At 45.2% G+C, this 23,462-nt stretch overlaps 1 protein-coding gene across 1 annotated transcript in view; it reads left to right on the top strand.

Moving 5' to 3' along the window:
- The window catches only part of LOC141091131 (kyphoscoliosis peptidase-like), a 256,972-nt gene that overhangs the window by 182,827 nt on the left and 50,683 nt on the right, over positions 1 to 23,462 (top strand). Inside the window, exon 10 of the mRNA XM_073576523.1 lies at positions 3,851 to 3,968. Within this exon, the coding sequence (XP_073432624.1) occupies positions 3,851 to 3,968 (118 nt within the window). The remainder of the gene's footprint in view (positions 1 to 3,850; positions 3,969 to 23,462) is intronic.

Genomic DNA, 23,462 nt, shown 5'->3' with positions numbered 1-23,462 from the left:
ATAAGGTTAATATCATATTCATAATTCTAAATTATTACTGATGTAGATTTTAATTTTCATTAAAAAATACAGTTCTACTATTTCTACTTCTACAAACACTCTATATATACTGTATGACTATGTATATATCCACAAACCATTGAACTACAGGATTATACTCTATAAAATAATTACATATAACTCACTAATTGTATAACACTGTTACACAAAATATATATATATAATTACTTTTTCTAGCCAATTCCTAAACCCATACTTATTTCTCTGCAAAAAATATCCTGAAAGGTTCTTGCCATTTTAAAGCTGATAGATTCTTGGAGCAGAGTATTCAGTTTACAGGCCATGATGTCACTCACCACCTGTTTCTGTCTGTTAAATTCGGCCATCTTTGTTACAGAAAGAAAATCAGAACTCATCACTTTTCTTAATTCCATTTGTGTCTTTTCGGTGTTCTTTTGCATCATTCCATATGGCTTATAACAAACATGTGATTTTCTTTTTCTTTCTTCGTAGATTTGATTTTGGGGAAAACTCATTTTAGAAGGTTTTGCTAATACAGGCTTCTGATAAGATTTTACTCTGCCTGTCTTTACAAAATTAGCACAATTTACTTTCCTCTCACGATTCTCGTGTTTTCTGGCAAAATCAAGGGATTGCGCACATTTAAACAAAGAATCTTTTTGTGACGCAATAACACGAGATGCAGGATTTAGAAACCAAAATTTGCTTACAAAACTCCTTATGAGGGACGGTGTTTTGACATTCTCACTCAGCATTTTGTACAAACGTTCATATATGGACATGAACGTAAAAATACATTCCTTCCGACCAATTCTTAATTTTTGAAGAATATCAATATCTGGATGATTTTCATTTGATGAACAAAAAATGAGAATTTTTAATCTGTCTTTATCAGTTAAATTCTCATGTGTTTCACCAGATAACTTTAAAGACAATCTCCTAGCAAAATTTACAGGGATCCACATTTTGAACAACTGATTCTTCTCCTCGTTAGATAAATCAAATTTATCAGAACAACTTTCAAAGATCTCAGAGTTCCTACAAACATCTATTTTGTTGTCATAAGCAGGAATTATTTGGCATATCTTTATCAAATCCTTCCTCACGCTACTTCGGATTTGGGCCTGTGAGTCTTCTATTTTTAGTGGTACGTCTTTCCCTTGTACGTCCTCTACGTCAGTTCTGAAGTCTCCTCCTACTTCTCCATCTTGTTCCACGTCTGCAAGGTCACCTTCAATGGCTGCTACAGACACTTGATTACAGTCAATCTCCCTAACTTTACAGCCAATCTCGAGAACATCACAACAATCATTTTTGGATTTCTCTGACACAGATCTATGAAATATATCTACCATCTGTAGAATATTTTTTAATCTCTCTCTTTCTCTATTGAAAAACTTAGAATCTAACCTCTGATTCTCGAGTTCACACTCGGCATATAAACTTAACCATAAAACTTCTGAATTAGAATTGTCTACAGACTTAAATTTCAATTTACTCTGCTTAGCAAGACAATTAATGACATCCATTTTATCTTACCTTGAAATGTCTCAGCTCCTTTGATGGACAACGCTGGGTTCCTGTCTTTACACGTCTGGCTTACGTCTGGTACTTTTGGCACTTGTAGTACTTCTCAATCTATCTGGTACTTCTTACTTCTAGGTTCTATGTGATTCTTGTAAGTAGTGGAATTCCCGATAACTTGCACATATGATTTGACGTTAGCAAAGTCCAATCCCCCGTGTGGGCAAGTTGAGGGAAATCCGCAAAAAAGTACAAAAATTCAGATCTGGCTGGCTCTCCAATGTAAAATAATGCATATCCTGTAAAATACTCAGGACTAGTTACCAGATAAAAATATAGTGGTTTATTTGGATTCTTCCATCAAAGAAAGGTTATTACAGAAAAACAGGTGAATAAAAATAAGTGAAAGAGAAATTGTCCATAGTTCATACTCTGAAATCTCACATGGCAAAAGCAACATGTATTCTTCTTTCTCTCGGGGATCTCACATGGCAAATGGCGTCTGTCTCTCAGTTCGGCTTCTTCGTAGTCAAGTAACATACCAGCTGTTGAGTTATGTCATCTTGCGTCTGTGTCTCATGATGGTGAGGGAAGAAGAAGAGCGACCTCTACAGTTAGCCATGAATTATATACGTCTCCTAAAGCACGTGGTCTCTACATATATGGAGCTGTCTTTCTACCATGAGCCAAGCTTAAAAATAGCCTATGTCATGTAAGCTAAAGCATTCTACAGAACTGGGTGTAATAAGAAATAATTAACGGATTATTAATATTTAACAGTGGGCTGGGCTATAAACCATGTGGTGCTGGGCTATATACCATGTGGGGCTGGGCTATATACCATGTGGTGCTGGGCTATATACTATATGGCTGTGTTATATACCATGGTGGGGTACATTTTAAATTATATTCTATGGGGGAGGCTGTTATATAATATGGGGGACTACATTATATTCTATGGGGAGGTGGGCTGTATTATATTCTGTTTGGGGCTACATTATATTCTATGTGGGGCTTTATTATATTTATTCTATATGAGGTGATTGCATCATACTCGGAGGGGGCTACATTATACTATATGAGGAGGCTATATTGTATTCTATGGGGGCTAGATTATAATGTATGGAGACTCCATTATACTTTATGAGGGGGCTACATTATATTCTATAGGTGCTGCATTATACTATATGAGGAGGGCTACATTGTATTCTATGGAGGGGCTACATTATACTATATGAGGGGGGCTGCATTATATTCTATGGGGGGTTACATTATATTTTGTGGAGTGGTTGCATTATACTCTGTGGGGTAGCTGCATTATGCTCTAAGGGGTGGCTGCATTATATTCTATGGAGGTTACATTATATTGTATGGCGGGGCTGCATTATACTCTGTGGCATGGCAGCATTATGCTCTACGGGGTGGCTGCATTATACTATATGTGGGCTGCATTATACTGTATCGAGGACTATGGGGAATACATTATATGAAGAACTATGGGGTGCATTATACTATGGGAAGTGAATTGTACTACATGGATGACTATGGCGGTGCATTATACTATATGGAACAGTATGAGGAGTGTTATACTATATGGAGGACTGAGCAGTGTATTTTAATATATGGAGGGCTATGAGGAGTGTATTATACTATATGGAGGACTGAGGAGGGTATTATACTATATGGAGGACTATGGGGAGTGTATTATACTATATGGAGGACTGAGGAGTGTATTATACTATATGGAGAACTATGAAGAGTGTATGATACTATATGGAGGACTATGAGGAGTATATTTTAATATATGGAGGACTATGGGGGGCGTATTATACTATATGGAGGACTGAGGAGTGTATTATACTATATGGAGGACTATGGGGGACATTATATTATATGGAGGACTATGGGGTGTAAACTGTAGATGTGTTGCTGATAACATGATACTGTATGGGGACAGATTGATCCATTAGTGATCGTTCTGTCCCCATCATTCTTTCTCATATGGTGGAAGGAGGCCGGGAAACAATATTGTTGATCACACTCATTTAGCGTCCTGAACTCAGCGCATATAACTACAACCGAAATGTTTCTGTGTGATGTGCAATATGTTAGCATTTGGGGCCCCATTTTAAACTTTGCCTAGGGCACCACTTTGCCTAAAACTGGCCCTGCAGCCATGCTCAAGTAAATCAGCAGTGACGTAAGCATTTTAAAACATTTATAAAGCACAATGCATAACACTAATAAGCTTACTAAAATAATGAGGTTACACAGCTTATTTGACCAAAAAAGCTTTTTTTTCTAGAGTACGATTATGAAGGATATAAAAACAAGGCCCTAAGATATTCTGACCCGAAAGATGTACTGCGTGCAAGAAAAGGGGTCTGCGCTGGATATGCCTCACTTTTCCAACATATGGGCAGGTAATACTTGTACAGTAGCTGGTGAGTAAGGAATCATTTGCTGCTGGCTCAGTCAGTTATTCCTATCTATTGGCTCTTTGCATCAAACACTAACGATGCATTTACACTGAAAAATTATCGTCAATGAGCACTGCAATGTTAACAGGCTGCCGATCACCCAATGAGTGAGCGAAATGCCCGATCATTGGGTGAAATATTTTTTTAATCGGCACAAAAGATCATCTTTCTTGACAGCACATCATTCTGTGTAAACAGGACTCAAGTTGCCGAGAACTATGGAAGCCTATGCGTACTGAACGATGCATTACTGATTTATTAGAGATCAATCGGTGCGTGTCATTTACCATAGTGTTCATGTGTGGACAAGGTGGTAAATGACCACCAATGGGTAACTCATACCTGAAATACAGATATTACTGTTTTAGGCTATGTGCCCACGTTGCGTGTTAAAACGCACACCAAAAACCGGACTCCTTCCCAGAAATCGCGCGTTTTTTGCCGCGCGATTTCACCGCAATTTTACCGCAATTATGATCACGATTTTGCCGCGATTTTCGTGTGCGATATTCAAGCACTTTCCAAGCGATTTGAAGCATCGCTTGGAAAGTGATTGACAGGTTGGTCACACTCGTCAAACATAGTGTTTGACGAGTGTGACCAGGTTTTTACTATTGAGGCCGCCTATGCGGCCTCAATAGTAAAAGATAGAATGTTAAAATGCTAAAAAAAATAAAAAAATCGGGGTATATTTACCTTCCGGCGTCCCGCGCTGCATTCCCGGGCCTTAGCGTTCCCAGTAATGCCTTGTGAGACCTGTGATGACGTAGTCTCGCGTTGCTATAGCGATCTCGCGAGGCCGCTAGAGTCACGCGAGACTACGTCATTACAGGACCTTGCCGCAGGGCATTACTGGGAACGCTGAGGCCCGGGATGGCAGCGCGGGACGCCGGAAGGTAAATATACCCCAATTTTTTATTTTTTATTCTTTTTTTTACAGGGGTATGGTACCCAGGGCCTGGAGGACAGTCTCCTCTCCTCCACACCGTGGATACTAACCGCACATGAGACGCTTAACTTCCCGCATGGTGGGCATAGCCACATACGGGAAGTAAGCAATTCTCATGCATTCCTATGGGTGCGGAATCACGGCTATTCTTTGCGATTCCGCACAAAAGAATGAGCATGCTGCGATTTTTTTCCGCGATGCGATTCCGCCGCGGAAAAAAGCGCAGCATTAGCACAGCATGTGCGGAATGCCATAGGAATGCATGGGGGGCATTCTGTACACGATTTTTAAACGTTTTCGCGCCGAAAATCGCAGCAAAAACGCTTAAAAATCGCTACGTGGGCACACAGCCTTAGTGTCAGGGGTGATCTGAGGAGTCCTCATTTACAGTACATCTAATATATAAAGCTCAAAGTGTGTATGTGTGTGTGTGTGTGTATGTCCGGGATAGGCATCCGCACCGTCTCGCAGCTACAGCCACAAAATTTGGCACAGTCACGCGTCTGGACCCCGAGAGCGTCCTAAGGCCTCTTTCACACTTCAGTTTTTTACAATCAGTCACAATCCGCCAGGTTTTGAAAAAAACGGATCCTCAATTTTCTTTTGAGGATCCGTTTTTTTCCCCATTGACTTCCATTATTGGCGGATTGTGACGGATTGCCGTCCGTTGCATCAGTTTTTTTTGCGGATCCGCCAAAAGTTGCTGTCCGTCACCATCCTCAAAGATTTCAAAACGGAGCTTGCAACGTTTTTTCCTCTGGCGGATCCTCCAGACACTGATTTAACCCGAAATTCTTTCTAGGTGCAGGACAAAAAAATTCTCTCTCTCTCTCTCTCTCTCTGGCTGCGATTCCTTTAAAATTCTTCATTTGTCGGATCCGTCAAAAAAACGGACAGGTGGCATCCGTTCTCATCAGTACTAAAACGGATCCGCCATCCGTCCTTTTGGCGGATTTTGACTGATGCAAAAAACTGAAGTGTGAAAGAGGCCTAAGCTATGTTGTGAGGTGAAATTTTAACCCCGCGCTTTCCAATTCACCAAACAATTTTGCCCCTATCTACATACTGGGGGGAAAAGTGTGTGCGCGTCAAGCCCCGCCCCCCATTATGATGTCACAATGGTTGCCATGGCGACGCTGATGTCATCAAAGATTGCAAGCCCTGCCACCGCTCATTATGATGTCATAATGGTTGACTATGGAATGGAGGATATGTGATGAGTATATGGGCACCGGACTCTGGGATGGAGGATATGTATGATGGGTATATGGGAACGGGACTATGGGATGGAGGATGTGTGATGGGTATATGGGCACTGGACTATGGGATGGAGGATATGTATGACGGGTATATGGGCACGGGACTATGGGATGCCGGATATGTATATGGGCACGGGACTATGGGATGGAGGATGTGTGATGGGTATATGGGCACTGGACTATGGGATGGAGGATATGTATGATGGGTATATGGGAACGGGACTATGGGATGGAGGATGTGTGATGGGTATATGGGCATGGGACTATGGGATGGAGGATATGTATGATGGGTATATGGGCACGGGACTATGGGATGGAGGATGTGTGATGGGTATATGGGCACTGGACTATGGGATGGAGGATATGTATGACGGGTATATGGGCACGGGACTATGGGATGGAGGATGTGTGATGAGTATATGGGCACCGGACTATGGGATGGAGGATATGTATGATGGGTATATGGGAACGGGACTATGGGATGGCGGATATGTATATGGGCATGGGACTATGGGATGGAGGATGTGTGATGGGTATATGGGCACTGGACTACAGGATGGAGGATATGTATGATGGGGGTATGGGCACGGGACTATGAGATGGCAGATATGTATGATGGGTATATGGGCACGGGACTATGGGATGGAGGATATGTATGATGGGTAAATGGGCATGGGACTATGAGATGAAGGATGTGTGATGGGTATATGGGCACTCGACTATGGGATGGCGAATATGTATGATGGGTATATGGGCATGGGACTATGGGATGGAGAATATGTATGATGGGTATATGGGCATGGGACTATGGGATGGAGAATATGTATGATGGGCATATGGGCATGGGACTATGGGATGGAGGATGTGTGATGGGTATATGGGCACTAGACTATAGGATGGAGGATGTGTATGATGGGTATATGGGCACGGGCCTATGGGATCGTGGATATGTATGATGGGTATATGGGCACGGGACTATGGGATGGAGGATAATTATAATTTTCTATAACTAACCACAGTCAGTTAGTATGCCCGGGCAGCGCCGGGCTCTTAAGCTAGTATGAAATAATGTTGTCCTTCTGTATAACTAAATAAGTAATTCCTGTACTGAAAGGTATGAGCTTCATGGAGGCTACAATCCCTATAGGACTGTATGAGTAGTATTTGTGTTGTGGGGCCTCCCATAAACTTTTACCCCCCTAATTTGGTGTGTATATGTATGCAATGTAGTGTGAGTGTATTAATATACACATCTACTGCTACTTTCTCCGGGGTACAGCACTGTTCTGTTCCTCTTCTCATTGACGTCATAGCGTTATTGATATTTGTGTGTATAGTCAACACAAACTGAATACAGCAATACCTATACAGTATATCATAAAGTAGAATAACTAGTGTTGAGCATTCCGATACTGCAAATATCGGGTATCGGACGATATTCGCTGTATCGGAATTCCCATACCGAGTACCGATATTTTTTCCATATCGGATACCGGTATCGGAAGTCCCCATAATGTAATGAGCCACTGTTGTGGCTGTGGTTGGCTGCTGAAAGATGTCATCATGATGCGCGGTCTGTGCGCATCGTGATGCGCGGTCTGTGCCGACTGCGGGGGGTCTGTACGGGCCTCTCGAGGGCCTGTGCCGGCTGTCGGTGCTCTGTGCCGGCTGCCGGGGGCCTGTGCCGGCTGCCGGGGGCCTGTGCCGGCTGCCGGGGGCCTGTATGGGCCTCTCGGGGGCCTGTGCCGGCTGTTGGTAGTCTGTGCCGGCTGCCGGGGGCCAGTGCCGGCTGCCGGTGGTCTGTACGGGTCTCTCGGGGGCCTGTGTCAGCTGTCGGGGGCCTGTGCCGGCTGCCGGTGGTCTGTGCGGGCCTGCCGGGGGTCTTGTGTGTGTGCAGGCATCGTCCGATGGGACTACAAGTCCCATCGGGCGATGCCTGCTATCAGTGGCGTATCTAGGGGGGGGCAGCCGGGGCAGTTGCCCCGGGCGCAGCCAACTGGGGGGCGCAGTCGGGCCGCCTAATGCAGCGGTCCGCAGTGTCCTCCCTGGCGGCTGCGTTCTGCCGCCCCCTGCCTGAGAGTCGGCGGTTCTCTGTGTCGGCTGTCAAGCTGACAGCCGGCGCAGAGAAGGAGGCCGTGCCAGCTCCCAGGGAGCAATTGTACTGGCGTCTATACAGACGCCTGTACAATTGAAGCTCTGACCGCCGGGCCAGAGCGATGTCAGCAGCGTGATCATGTCATGTGATCACGCTGCTGACGTCACTCCCCGGCGCCCAAAGCAAACGCTGGTGGTAAGTGTGCTCCACTGTGGAGCTGAAGAACCACCGAAGATGGGAGATGAGGGGGAGTTAATGAGTGGAGATGGGGGGGATTTGTAGAGGGGATGGCGGTTAATGTGTGGGGGTATTTAGAGTGGGGATGGGGGTTAATGAGTGGGGATGCCATGGGGTTAATGTGTGGGGGTATTTAGAGTGGGGATGGGGGTTAATGAGTGGGGATGCCATGGGGTTAATGTGTGGGGGTATTTAGAGTGGGGATGGGGGTTAATGAGTGGGGATGCCATGGGGTTAATGTGTGGGGGGATTTGGAGTGGAGATGGGGGTTATTTAATGTGATGGGGGTTAATGAGTGGGGATTGGGTTAATGTGTGCGGGGGTTAATGAGTGGGGATTGTGTTAATGTGTGCGGGGGTTAATGAATGGGGATGGGGATTAATGTGTGGGGGTGTTAATGAGTGGGGATGGGGGTTAATGTGTGTGGGGGTTAATGAATGGGGATGGGGGTTAATGTGTGGGGGTATTTGGAGTGCAGATGGTTATTTAATGTGTGGGGGGATTTGGAGTGGTGATGGGGTTAATGAGTGGGGATTGGGTTAATGTGTGCTGGGGTTAATGAATGGGGATGGGGGTTAATGTATGGGGGCGTTAATGAGTGGGGTTGGGGTTAATGTGTGGGGGTATTTGGAGTGCTGATGGGGGTTAATGAGTGGGGATTGGGTTAATGTGTGGGGGGATTTGGAATGGGGATGGGGGTACTTAATGTATGTGGGGGATTGGGGATGGGGGGATTTAATGTGTGGGGAGATTTGAGGACACAAAATAAAGAGTATGTATGAGGAAACAGTATGGGGGATTGGTGCAGACAGTATGGGGAGCGAATGGGTTAATGTAAGTGGACACAGTATGGGGAGTCGGGGATATGTGTGAGCAGACAGTATAGAGAGTGAGGGGGTAAATATATGAGGAGACAGTATGGTGAACAGGTGGGATGTTAGAGGAGACAGTATGAGGAGGGAGGGGAATAGTGTGAGGGGACAGTATATTGCAGACATTTTTTATTTAGGAGCATTATAATGACACTTCTATCTTTAAGGGCGTCGTGTGGAGATTTGCTGCAGAAGACCGGAGAAGATGGAAGTCTACAGAGACGGCTGTGGATGAGAAAACTCATCATGGGGTCTAGAAGAAAAGGAGACTGACTGCAGAGACGACGTCATCTATAAGGTACTTGGATGTAAATGTTATTTGTGATACTGACTAATTCTCATGTTTTTATTTGTTAGGAACATTAAAGGGGTTGTCCAGGTTTGTACGGAGTCTGCAGTCATTCTATGTGACTGCAGACGTCTGAATTCTCACAGTGCTCACTGAACGCTGTTAGGATTCTCTCATGCCGGTAATTTACATCCATGCGGTCACATGCTGACTAGACATGTGTGGCCTCACTCAATGAAAGTGAACGGAGCGAGGCCGGGCACGTCTAGTCGGAATGTGGCCAGAAGTATATAAATCACATACTTGTGCTGACATGACTGTACATCGGCAAGGGAGAATCCTAAAAGTGTGCAGTGCATTCGTTGTGAGAATTCAGAAGCTGCAATGTCAGGATTCAGCGCTGCAGGTTCCAGTAGTCATCACATGGACACTTCACTCATGTGCGATTTTCATACTTGACAACGAGCTTCTCTTCCTGCTTCTCTCATTTTTTTACTGAACATTGAGAGCATTAGGAGGAGCAGCTCGTGGGTACATGGCTAAGTGTGCAAGTCGCATATGTACTTGGGGGGGGGGCGCCGAACCGAATTCTTGCCCCGGGTGCCAGAGAGCCTAGATACGCCTCTGCCTGCTATAATGACAGTGATTGACACATTAGCCAATGATGGGACAATAGTAGTCCCATCATCCGGCTAATGTATTGAATGTAAAAAAAAAAAAAAGAGAAAAAAAAACATACTACATACATACTACATTCATACAACATACATGCTACATATATACTACATTCATACAACATACATATATACTACATACTACATACATGCTACATATATACTACATTCATACAACATACATATATACTACATACATACTACATATATACTACATTCATACAACATATATATATACTACACACATGCTACATATATATTACATTCATACAACATACATGCTACATATATACTACATTCATACAACATACATATATACTACATACTACATACATGCTACATATATACTACATTCATACAACATACATATATACTACATACATACTACATATATACTACATTCATACAACATATATATATACTACACACATGCTACATATATATTACATTCATACAACATACATGCTACATATATACTACATTCATACAACATACATATATACTACATACTACATACATGCTACATATATACTACATTCATACAACATACATATATACTACATACATACTACATATATACTACATTCATACAACATATATATATACTACACACATGCTACATATATTACATTCATACAACATACATATATACTACATACATGCTACATATATACTACATTCATAAAATATACTACATACTACATACATGCTACATATATACTACATTCATACAACATACATATATACTACATACATGCTACATATGTACTACATTCATACAACATACATACATACTACATACATGCTACATATATACTACATTCATACAACATACATATATACTACATACATACTACATATATACTACATTCATACAACATACATATATACTACATACATGCTACATATATACTACATTCAGACAACATATATATATATATATATATATATATATATACTACATACATGCTACATATATGCTACATTCATACAACATACATACTGTATATACTACATACTACATACATGCTACATATATACTACATTCATACAACATACATATATACTACATACATGCTACATATATACCACATTCATACATGCTACATATATACTGCATTCATACAACATACATACATACTACATATATACTACATTCGTACAACATACATATATACTACATACATGCTACATATACACTGCATTCATACAACATACATACATACTACATACATGCTACATATATACTACATTCATACAACATACATACATACTACATACATGTTACATATATATACTACATTCATACAACATACATACATACTGCATACATGCTACATATATACTGCATTCATACAACATACATATATACTACATACATGCTACATATATACTACATTCATACAACATACATATATACTACATACATGCTACATATATACTACATTCAGACAACATATATATATATATACTACATACATGCTACATATATGCTACATTCATACAACATACATACAGTATATACTACATACTACATACATGCTACATATATACTACATTCATACAACATACATATATACTACATACATGCTACATATATACCACATTCATACATGCTACATATATACTGCATTCATACAACATACATACATACTACATATATACTACATTCGTACAACATACATATATACTACATACATGCTACATATACACTGCATTCATACAACATACATACATACTACATACATGCTACATATATACTACATTCATACAACATACAGTGGGGAAAAAAAGTATTTAGTCAGTCAGCAATAGTGCAAGTTCCACCACTTAAAAAGGTGAGAGGCGTCTGTAATTTACATCATAGGTAGACCTCAACCATGGGAGACAAACTGAGAAAAAAAAAATCCAGAAAATCACATTGTCTGTTTTTTTTTCATTTTATTTGCATATTATGGTGGAAAATAAGTATTTGGTCAGAAACAAAATTTCATCTCAATACTTTGTGATATATCCTTTGTTGGCAATGACAGAGGTCAAACATTTTCTGTAAGTCTTCACAAGGTTGCCACACACTGTTGTTGGTATGTTGGCCCATTCCTCCATGCAGATCTCCTCTAGAGCAGTGATGTTTTTGGCTTTTCGCTTGGCAACACGGACTTTCAACTCCCTCCAAAGGTTTTCTATAGGGTTGAGATCTGGAGACTGGCTAGGCCACTCCAGGACCTTGAAATGCTTCTTACGAAGCCACTCCTTCGTTGCCCTGGCGGTGTGCTTTGGATCATTGTCATGTTGAAAGACCCAGCCACATTTCATCTTCAATGCCCTTGCTGATGGAAGGAGGTTTGCACTCAAAATCTCACGATACATGGCCCCATTCATTCTTTCATGTACCCGGATCAGTCGTCCTGGCCCCTTTGCAGAGAAACAGCCCCAAAGCATGATGTTTCCACCACCATGCTTTACAGTAGGTATGGTGTTTGATGGATGCAACTCAGTATTCTTTTTCCTCCAAACACGACAAGTTGTGTTTCTACCAAACAGTTCCAGTTTGGTTTCATCAGACCATAGGACATTCTCCCAAAACTCCTCTGGATCATCCAAATGCTCTCTAGCAAACTTCAGACGGGCCCGGACATGTACAGGCTTAAGCAGTGGGACACGTCTGGCACTGCAGGATCTGAGTCTATGGTGGCGTAGTGTGTTACTTATGGTAGGCCTTGTTACATTGGTCCCAGCTCTCTGCAGTTCATTCACTAGGTCCCCCCGCGTGGTTCTGGGATTTTTGCTCACCGTTCTTGTGATCATTCTGACCCCACGGGGTGGGATTTTGCGTGGAGCACCAGATCGAGGGAGATTATCAGTGGTCTTGTATGTCTTCCATTTTCTAATTATTGCTCCCACAGTTGATTTCTTCACTCCAAGCTGGTTGGCTATTGCAGATTCAGTCTTCCCAGCCTGGTGCAGGGATACAATTTTGTTTCTGGTGTCCTTTGACAGCTCTTTGGTCTTCACCATAGTGGAGTTTGGAGTCAGACTGTTTGAGGGTGTGCACAGGTGTCTTTTTATACTGATAACATGTTTAAACAGGTGCCATTACTACAGGTAATGAGTGGAGGAAAGAGGAGACTCTTAAAGAAGAAGTTACAGGTCTGTGAGAGCCAGAAATCTTGATTGCTTGTTTCTGACCAAATACTTATTTTCCACCATAATATGCAAATAAAATGAAAAAAAAACAGACAATGTGATTTTCTGGATTTTTTTTTCTCAGTTTGTCTTCCATAGCTGAGGTCTACCTATGATGTAAATTACAGACGCCTCTCATCTTTTTAAGTGGTGGAACTTGCACTATTGCTGACTGACTAAATACTTTTTTTCCCCACTGTACATATATACTACATACTACATACATACTGCATACAATACATTTATGCAATGCATACATATAGACATACAGTACATATAACATAGAGTACATACTCACCATTACTTGTCACTTTGATCCCCGAAGCCAGTGTCATCTATGAAAGAAATTAGAAAATAACAAACAAGCAATATGCTCCCTGATCCACAGAATTCCACGAGTGTCCCACACCGATATCCAGTGGAGAACAGCAGCATCAGCTGATGCGACCGCTCTATAGGGGGCTCCAGGAATCCAATGACGGAAGGAAGGTATCCTTCCGCACTGTATTCCTCCGCCACTGTAAAAAAATAGTCCCTAGTTTCACTTTATGGCCTAAGCTGCGTGGGAACTTTCTCACACAGCTTTTGCCAAAGTTTCCTCACAGTGGAAACTGACAGGTTAAATCTCTGAGACAACTTTTTGTATCCATCCCCTGAAAAGCTATGTTGAATAATCTTTGTTTTCAGATCATTTGAGAGTTGTTTTGAGGAGCCCATGATGCCACTCTTCATAGGAGAATCAAATAGGAGAACTACTTGCAAGTGGCCACCTTAAATACCTTTTCTCATGATTTGATACACCTGGCTATGAAGTTCAAAGCTCAATGAGGTTACAAAACCAATTTAGTGCTTCGGGAAGTCAGTAAAAAGTAGTTAGGAGTAGAGTTGAGCGAAACGGGTCGAAAAAATTCAAAAGTCACCGACTTTTGGCAAAGTCGGGTTTCATGAAACGAAACCCGACCCTAGGATGAGGTCGGCCACGAGGTCGGCGACTTACGCGCCAAAGTCGCGTTTCAAAAGTTTGTTTTGCGCTCTTTTTCAGCCAATCAGGATCCACGGACACTGTGGGCAACGTGATGACATAGGCACGGGTCACCACCATCTTTCAGAAGGGCATGCAAGTGATTGGCTTGCTTTGGTGGGCGTCACAGGGGGTATAAAAGGGCGTGCACGCCGACCGCCATCTTACTTCTGCCGATCTTAGTATAGGGAGAGGTTGCTGCTGATTCTGTAGGGAGAGCGTTAGGCAGGGAAGAAGACAAAAAAACTGCTTCTGCTGCTAGCGATTTGGCCTGCACAACACACAAGTCACTGTGTGTGCAGTGCAAGGGGAGGGTATATTGTGGTGTATCAGTGGTGTTGGTTGTTGGGCTGCCTTCTAAGGCTTCCTGACACGCTGGCATTGCTGTTTACCCACTGCTCCGCAAACTGCTTTTTTAAAAGCAATCCAATCTCCCTTATCCTCTCGTCACTTTGGTCACAGGCAGCTGTGCCATCGAGCGTGTCACATAGCGCTCAGATATCAGTGGGCCGCACACAATCCACAAGTGTCCAGTGTCCAAAAGTGTACGCAGAGATTCAAAATCTCCATTATCCTCTCGTCACTTTGGTCACAGGCAGCTGTGCCATCGAGCGTGTCACATAGCGCTCAGATATCAGTGGGCCGCACACAATCCACAAGTGTCCAGTGTCCAAAAGTGTACGCAGAGATTCAAAATCTCCATTATCCTCTCGTCACTTTGGTCACAGGCAGCTGTGCCATCGAGCGTGTCACATAGCGCTCAGATATCAGTGGGCCGCACACAATCCACAAGTGTCCAGTGTCCAAAAGTGTACGCAGAGATTCAAAATCTCCATTATCCTCTCGTCACTTTGGTCACAGGCAGCTGTGCCATCGAGCGTGTCACATAGCGCTCAGATATCAGTGGGCCGCACACAATCCACAAGTGTCCACTGTCCACAAGTGTACGCAGAGATTCAAAATCTCCATTATCCTCTCGTCACTTTGGTCACAGGCAGCTGTGCCATCGAGCGTGTCACATAGCGCTCAGATATCAGTGGGCCGCACACAATCCACAAGTGTCCAGTGTCCAAAAGTGTACGCAGAGATTCAAAATCTCCATTATCCTCTCGTCACTTTGGTCACAGGCAGCTGTGCCATCGAGCGTGTCACATAGCGCTCAGATAACAGTGGATTGTGTGCGGCCCACAAGTGTCCAGTGTCCAAAAGTGTACGCAGAGATTCAAAATCTCCATTATCCTCTCGTCACTTTGGTCACAGGCAGCTGTGCCATCGAGCGTGTCACATAGCGCTCAGATATCAGTGGGCCGCACACAATCCACAAGTGTCCACTGTCCACAAGTGTACGCAGAGATTCAAAATCTCCTTTATCCTCTCGTCACTTTGGTCACAGGCAGCTGTGCCATCGAGCGTGTCACATAGCGCTCAGATATCAGTGGGCCGCACACAATCCACAAGTGTCCAGTGTCCAAAAGTGTACGCAGAGATTCAAAATCTCCATTATCCTCTTGTCACTTTGGTCACAGGCAGCTGTGCCATCGAGCGTGTCACATAGCGCTCAGATATCAGTGGGCCGCACACAATCCACAAGTGTCCACTGTCCACAAGTGTACGCAGAGATTCAAAATCTCCATTATCCTCTCGTCACTTTGGTCACAGGCAGCTGTGCCATCGAGCGTGTCACATAGCGCTCAGATATCAGTGGGCCGCACACAATCCACAAGTGTCCAGTGTCCAAAAGTGTACGCAGAGATTCAAAATCTCCATTATCCTCTCGTCACTTTGGTCACAGGCAGCTGTGCCATCGAGCGTGTCACATAGCGCTCAGATATCAGTGGGCCGCACACAATCCACAAGTGTCCACTGTCCACAAGTGTACGCAGAGATTCAAAATCTCCATTATCCTCTCGTCACTTTGGTCACAGGCAGCTGTGCCATCGAGCGTGTCACATAGCGCTCAGATATCAGTGGGCCGCACACAATCCACAAGTGTCCAGTGTCCAAAAGTGTACGCAGAGATTCAAAATCTCCATTATCCTCTCGTCACTTTGGTCACAGGCAGCTGTGCCATCGAGCGTGTCACATAGCGCTCAGATATCAGTGGGCCGCACACAATCCACAAGTGTCCACTGTCCAAAAGTGTACGCAGAGATTCAAAATCTCCATTATCCTCTCGTCACTTTGGTCACAGGCAGCTGTGCCATCGAGCGTGTCACATAGCGCTCAGATATCAGTGGGCCGCACACAATCCACAAGTGTCCAGTGTCCAAAAGTGTACGCAGAGATTCAAAATCTCCATTATCCTCTCGTCACTTTGGTCACAGGCAGCTGTGCCATCGAGCGTGTCACATAGCGCTCAGATATCAGTGGGCTGCACACAATCCACAAGTGTCCACTGTCCACAAGTGTACGCAGAGATTCAAAATCTCCATTATCCTCTCGTCACTTTGGTCACAGGCAGCTGTGCCATCGAGCGTGTCACATATCGCTCAGATATCAGTGGGCCGCACACAATCCACAAGTGTCCAGTGTCCAAAAGTGTACGCAGAGATTCAAAATCTCCATTATCCTCTCGTCACTTTGGTCACAGGCAGCTGTGCCATCGAGCGTGTCACATAGCGCTCAGATATCAGTGGGCCGCACACAATCCACAAGTGTCCACTGTCCACAAGTGTACGCAGAGATTCAAAATCTCCATTATCCTCTCGTCACTTTGGTCACAGGCAGCTGTGCCATCGAGCGTGTCACATAGCGCTCAGATATCAGTGGGCCGCACACAATCCACAAGTGTCCAGTGTCCAAAAGTGTACGCAGAGATTCAAAATCTCCATTATCCTCTCGTCACTTTGGTCACAGGCAGCTGTGCCATCGAGCGTGTCACATAGCGCTCAGATATCAGTGGGCCGCACACAATCCACAAGTGTCCACTGTCCACAAGTGTACGCAGAGATTCAAAATCTCCATTATCCTCTCGTCACTTTGGTCACAGGCAGCTGTGCCATCGAGCGTGTCACATAGCGCTCAGATATCAGTGGGCCGCACACAATCCACAAGTGTCCACTGTCCACAAGTGTACGCAGAGATTCAAAATCTCCATTATCCTCTCGTCACTTTGGTCACAGGCAGCTGTGCCATCGAGTGTGTCACATAGCGCTCAGATATCAGTGGGCCGCACACAATCCACAAGTGTCCAGTGTCCAAAAGTGTACGCAGAGATTCAAAATCTCCATTATCCTCTCGTCACTTTGGTCACAGGCAGCTGTGCCATCGAGCGTGTCACATAGCGCTCAGATATCAGTGGGCCGCACACAATCCACAAGTGTCCACTGTCCACAAGTGTACGCAGAGATTCAAAATCTCCATTATCCTCTCGTCACTTTGGTCACAGGCAGCTGTGCCATCGAGCGTGTCACATAGCGCTCAGATATCAGTGGGCCGCACACAATCCACAAGTGTCCACTGTCCACAAGTGTACGCAGAGATTCAAAATCTCCATTATCCTCTCGTCACTTTGGTCACAGGCAGCTGTGCCATCGAGCGTGTCACATAGCGCTCAGATATCAGTGGGCCGCACACAATCCACAAGTGTCCACTGTCCACAAGTGTACGCAGAGATTCAAAATCTCCATTATCCTCTCGTCACTTTGGTCACAGGCAGCTGTGCCATCGAGCGTGTCACATAGCGCTCAGATATCAGTGGGCCGCACACAATCCACAAGTGTCCACTGTCCACAAGTGTACGCAGAGATTCAAAATCTCCATTATCCTCTCGTCACTTTGGTCACAGGCAGCTGTGCCATCGAGCGTGTCACATAGCGCTCAGATATCAGTGGGCCGCACACAATCCACAAGTGTCCACTGTCCACAAGTGTGTGCAGAAATACTAAAACTCCCCTGTCCTATAGACACCTTGTACCTTGTTTTACATTACTATATAGTTTGTTGGATTTTGTCTACATTTCTACCAAAAATGAGGAAGGCTGGTGGAAGAGGCCGTGGAATTGGGCGGGGGTTGGCAGCTGGTAATGATGGTGTTGGTGGTGGATCTGATGGTAGTGGCAAGAGCAAAATAGGACCAAATGCAGGAGGTGCTGACCCTGCGTCATCGTCTGTCTACATAAGGCCTCGAACGCTTAGTTTTCTAGGAGTTGGCAAACCGCTTTTAAAGGCAGAGCATCAGGAAAAAGTTTTGTCTTACATTGCTGACTCAGCCTCCAGCTCTATCGCCTCCTCTTCTTCAGTTGTAAAAAGTAAAAGCACTGAGTCGTCATTGGAGGCTCATGTTCATGAACCACACCTATCCTTGTGTCCTTCACCCCAACCAAGATTGAAGGATGATGCAGGCCATACTACTGATTACTCCATGGAGCTGTTTTCACATACCATGCCTGGATTATCAAGTCAAATGGTGAATTACCCAGGCCAAGATGAATCTGACATGGAGTGCACTGATGCACAGCCACTGATGGATGATTCTGCTGGTACATTCACTCAGAGCACTACATTGTCCTCGCAGTGTACAGAGCCAGATTTTGACCCTGATGAGACTCAGGTGCCCCTTCCCGCACACTATACCACCATACACGGTGACACAGAGAAAGGTGCACATAACATAGAAGAGGAGGTGATGGATGACCCAGTTGTTGACCCAGATTGGCATCCATTGGGGGAAGAGGGTGCTGCTTCCAATAGCTCAGATGAGGAGCATCCACAGCAGACATCGACATCGCAACAGCTGTTATCTGGCAGGCCCGGAGCACTCCAAAGACAGGTTCCAAACATCAAAAGAGTTGCTGGACAGCTTGTCCAGAGGGTCAAAAGATCACAGCGTGCTAGGCCGCAAAATGTCTGCCAAAGTAGGAAGAGTGCAGTGTGGCAGTTTTTTGAACAAAATCCTCATGATCAGGCCAAGGTTATCTGTAAGAAGTGCGCAAAGACCTTTAGCCGAGGGAAAAATCTGAAAAATTTGAATACCAGTTGCATGCTTAGACATTTAACCAGCATGCACTTGCAAGCGTGGACACAACACCAAACCTCAAGTGCCACATGTGCAACTGATCACAACGAAGGTAGTCAGCAACGCTACATTGTTTCCCCCACTGTAAGCACACCGGTTAGCACAGCAGCAAATGTTGAGGTGTTGTTGCAAGGCCACAGCAGTCAGGGAATCCCACTGTTATATCAACGAAAGACTGATTCTAGGCCATCATAAAGAACACCAACTCCATCACCATCATCAACCCTCTCTCAGTCCGCCCTGTCCACCGCTACTTCCACCATATGCAGCTCTCAAGTCCAGCTCACCCTCCCAGACACTATGAGTAGGTCAAGAAAGTACTCAGTCTCTCATCCGCGTACACTGGGTTTGAACGCCCACATTGCCAAACTAATCTCGTTTGAGATGATGCCCTTTCGGTTGGTGGAAAGCACAGCTTTCCGCGAACTCATGGCCTATGCAGTACCACGCTATGACCTACCCAGTCGCCACTTCTTCTCTTGCAAAGCCATCCCAGCCCTCCACCATCATGTGAAAGACCGCATTGTCCATGCACTCAAGCAGTCAGTGAGCGGAAAGGTGCACCTCACAACTGATGCATGGTCCAGTCGGCATGGCCAGGGCCGTTACGTGTCCATCACTGCGCACTGGGTTAATGTGGTGAATGCAGGGTCCACAGGGGACAGCGGTGGTGGGACAGTGCTGCCTAGCCCACGGTATAGGAAACAGTTGGCTGTAGGCGTTCGACCCTCCTCCTCCTCCTCCTCCTCCAGAAGCGACAGCTCGTCCACAGAGCGCAGTCGTACGAGCACTCCATCTGCAGCTGCCACTGTTGCACACGATGTGTCCCCCTATCGAGCAGCTAGTGGAAAGCGTCAGCAGGCTGTGTTGCAGATGATGTGTTTGGGCGACAGACACACCGCCGAGGTGCTGGCCGAGTACTTGAAGCGACAAACTGAGTCATGGCTGGGCAGTGTACATCTTGAGGCAGGCAAGGTAGTTAGTGATAACGGCCGTAATTTTGTGGCAGCCATAGCCCTTTCAAAACTCAGCCACATACCTTGCTTGGCTCACACCTTGAACCTGGTGGTGCAGTGCTTCCTCAAAAATTATCCGGAGTTAACAGCCCTGCTCCAGAAGGTGCGAAGACTGTGCGCGCACATCCGCCGGTCGCCTGTACACTCCGTTCGTATGCAGAAGCTGCAGCGATTGCTCCACCTTCCCAACCACCGCCTCATTATCGACATTGCAACAAGGTGGAACTCCACCCTGCACATGGTGGAGCGGCTGTGCGAGCAGAGGCAGGCCATAATGCATTTGTGGGAGGATACACGGCCAGGCACTTTGAGAGCAGACATGGAGTTGACAGGCGTGCAGTGGTCGAAGCTGAAAGACCTTTGTAAAGTCCTTCAGTGTTTTGAGGAATGCACACGGCTGGTAAGCGCAGACGACGCCATCCTAAGCATGAGCATCCAACTAATGCGTCTGCTCATGCAAACTTTGACGCACCTTAAGGAGCAGGCGTCTGCAGCCAATGTTGATGAGGAGGAAGAGGAGGAGGGAATCCTTGATGACATTCAGCCATTGTCTGCTCAGGGACCTCTCCTGGACGAGGTGGAGGAAGAAGAGGAGGAGGAGGAGGAGGATGATGGGGATGATTACTTAGGGGAGGAGGATGCATCTCGTGGGGCAAGTGAAAATGTTGGCGTGGCAAGGTCTGGTACAGGGTTTGTGCGTGACTGGAGGGATGTGGATTTGCCAGAAAGTGCTCCTCCACCCAGCACTCGCAGTGCATCATTGACACCGGGAACATTGGCCCACATGTCAGATTATGCCTTGCGGATCCTAAAAAGGGACCCCCGCATTGCCAAAATGATGAACGATGACGACTACTGGTTGGCCAGCATCCTGGATCCACGCTATAAAGGCAAATTACAAAACATCATGCCACAGGAGAACCTTGACCTAATATTGGCTAATAAACAAGCAACTCTGGTAAATCGGTTGCTTGAGGCATTCCCAGCACACAGCAGCGGTGATGGTTCTCACACGAGCCGTACGGGCCGGGGGCAGCTTGGCAGAGGTGTTCGTGGTGCACACAGCAGAAGTGGCGTTGGAGACAGGGGTTTCATGAAAATGTTGTGGACTGATTTTTCAAATACCGCTCACACAACTGGTAATACTGCATTGATGGAAAGTGACAGGAGACAGCAGTTGTCAACTATGGTTACAAACTACTTTTCCTCCCATATCGATGTTCTCCCACACAGGTCATTCCCCTTTGACTATTGGGCCGCTAAACTGGACACCTGGCCTGAATTGGCCCAATATGCCTTACAGGAGCTCGCTTGCCCAGCTGCAAGTGTGCTATCGGAAAGAGTCTTCAGTGCAGCTGGATCAATCCTGACAGAAAAAAGGACCCGTCGGTCAACCCAAAATGTGGATGATCTAACCTTCATTAAAATGAACCACGCATGGGTTTCCAAGGATTTTGTCCCACCTTCCCCTGATGACACATAGGGTGACAGAAAAATGGCTTGCTTTGGTCCACCTCTTCCTGGTACTTCACCTATTTCGCCTTTTGCATCAGTTGAATGTCCAACATCAACATATGCCACTTTCTAAAACTCCCTAACTGTGCTGCCTCCCCCCCCATGGCCGGGGTCACCACCTAGCGCACGACACCGTGCGAGTGCCGTTGCCCTGGACAGGTGGGTAGGCCGACTCTTGGGCGCGGGCACTGGCACAGGGTCCCTCATAGTGCAATCAAGTGTCTCTGACGGTGGTGGTGCACACCCGCCGTCAGACACACCGCTGTACTATGAGGGGCCCAGTGCCAGTACCGACGCCCACGAGTGGGCCCCCCTTGCTTGGCCAGGGCCCCAGCATTTGCAATCTTTACCTCTCCCTGCTCCTCCGCTGTGTAATCTGGGCCGTCAAATCCAAACTGTGCCTGACACCGTCTGAGCCTGCCTCCTGATGTATAGACATATATTTTGAATGTGTACGCTATCCATACAAGTTATCCGGGGATACGTTACCCCTTCTAAACTTTGTGCAATGACGTGCAATCCATACTGGGCCTAACACCGTCTGAGCCTGCCTCATGCTGTATAGACATATATTTTGAATGTGTACGCTTTCCATACATGTTATCCGGGGATACGGTAACCCTTCTAACCTTTGTGCAATGACGTGCAATCCATACTGGGCCTAACACCGTCTGAGCCTGCCTCATGCTGTATAGACATATATTTTGAATGTGTACGCTATCCATACATGTTATCCAGGGATACGGTACCCTTTCTAACCTTTGTGCAATGACGTGCAATCCATACTGGGCCTAACACCGTCTGAGCCTGCCTCATGCTGTATAGACATATATTTTGAATGTGTACGCTATCCATACATGTTATCCGGGGATACGGTACCCCTTCTAACCTTTGTGCAATGACGTGCAATCCATACTGGGCCTAACACCGTCTGAGCCTGCCTCATGCTGTATAGATATATATTTTGAATGTGTACGCTATCCATACATGTTATCCAGGGATACGGTACCCTTTCTAACCTTTGTACAATGACGTGCAATCCATACTGGGCCTAACACCGTCTGAGCCTGCCTCATGCTGTATAGACATATATTTTGAATGTGTACGCTATCCATACATGTTATCCGGGGATACGGTACCCCTTCTAACCTTTGTGCAATGACGTGCAATCCATACTGGGCCTAACACCGTCTGAGCCTGCCTCATGCTGTATAGACATATATTTTGAATGTGTACGCTATCCATACATGTTATCCGGGGATACGGTACCCCTTCTAACCTTTGTGCAATGACGTGCAATCCATACT

Source organism: Dendrobates tinctorius, unplaced genomic scaffold (genome assembly GCF_039654945.1).
Source record: "Dendrobates tinctorius isolate UK_male_01 unplaced genomic scaffold, ASM3965494v1 ptg000049l, whole genome shotgun sequence".
Lineage (NCBI taxonomy): Eukaryota > Metazoa > Chordata > Amphibia > Anura > Dendrobatidae > Dendrobates > Dendrobates tinctorius.
This window is presented reverse-complemented; position numbering and strand designations above follow the sequence as displayed.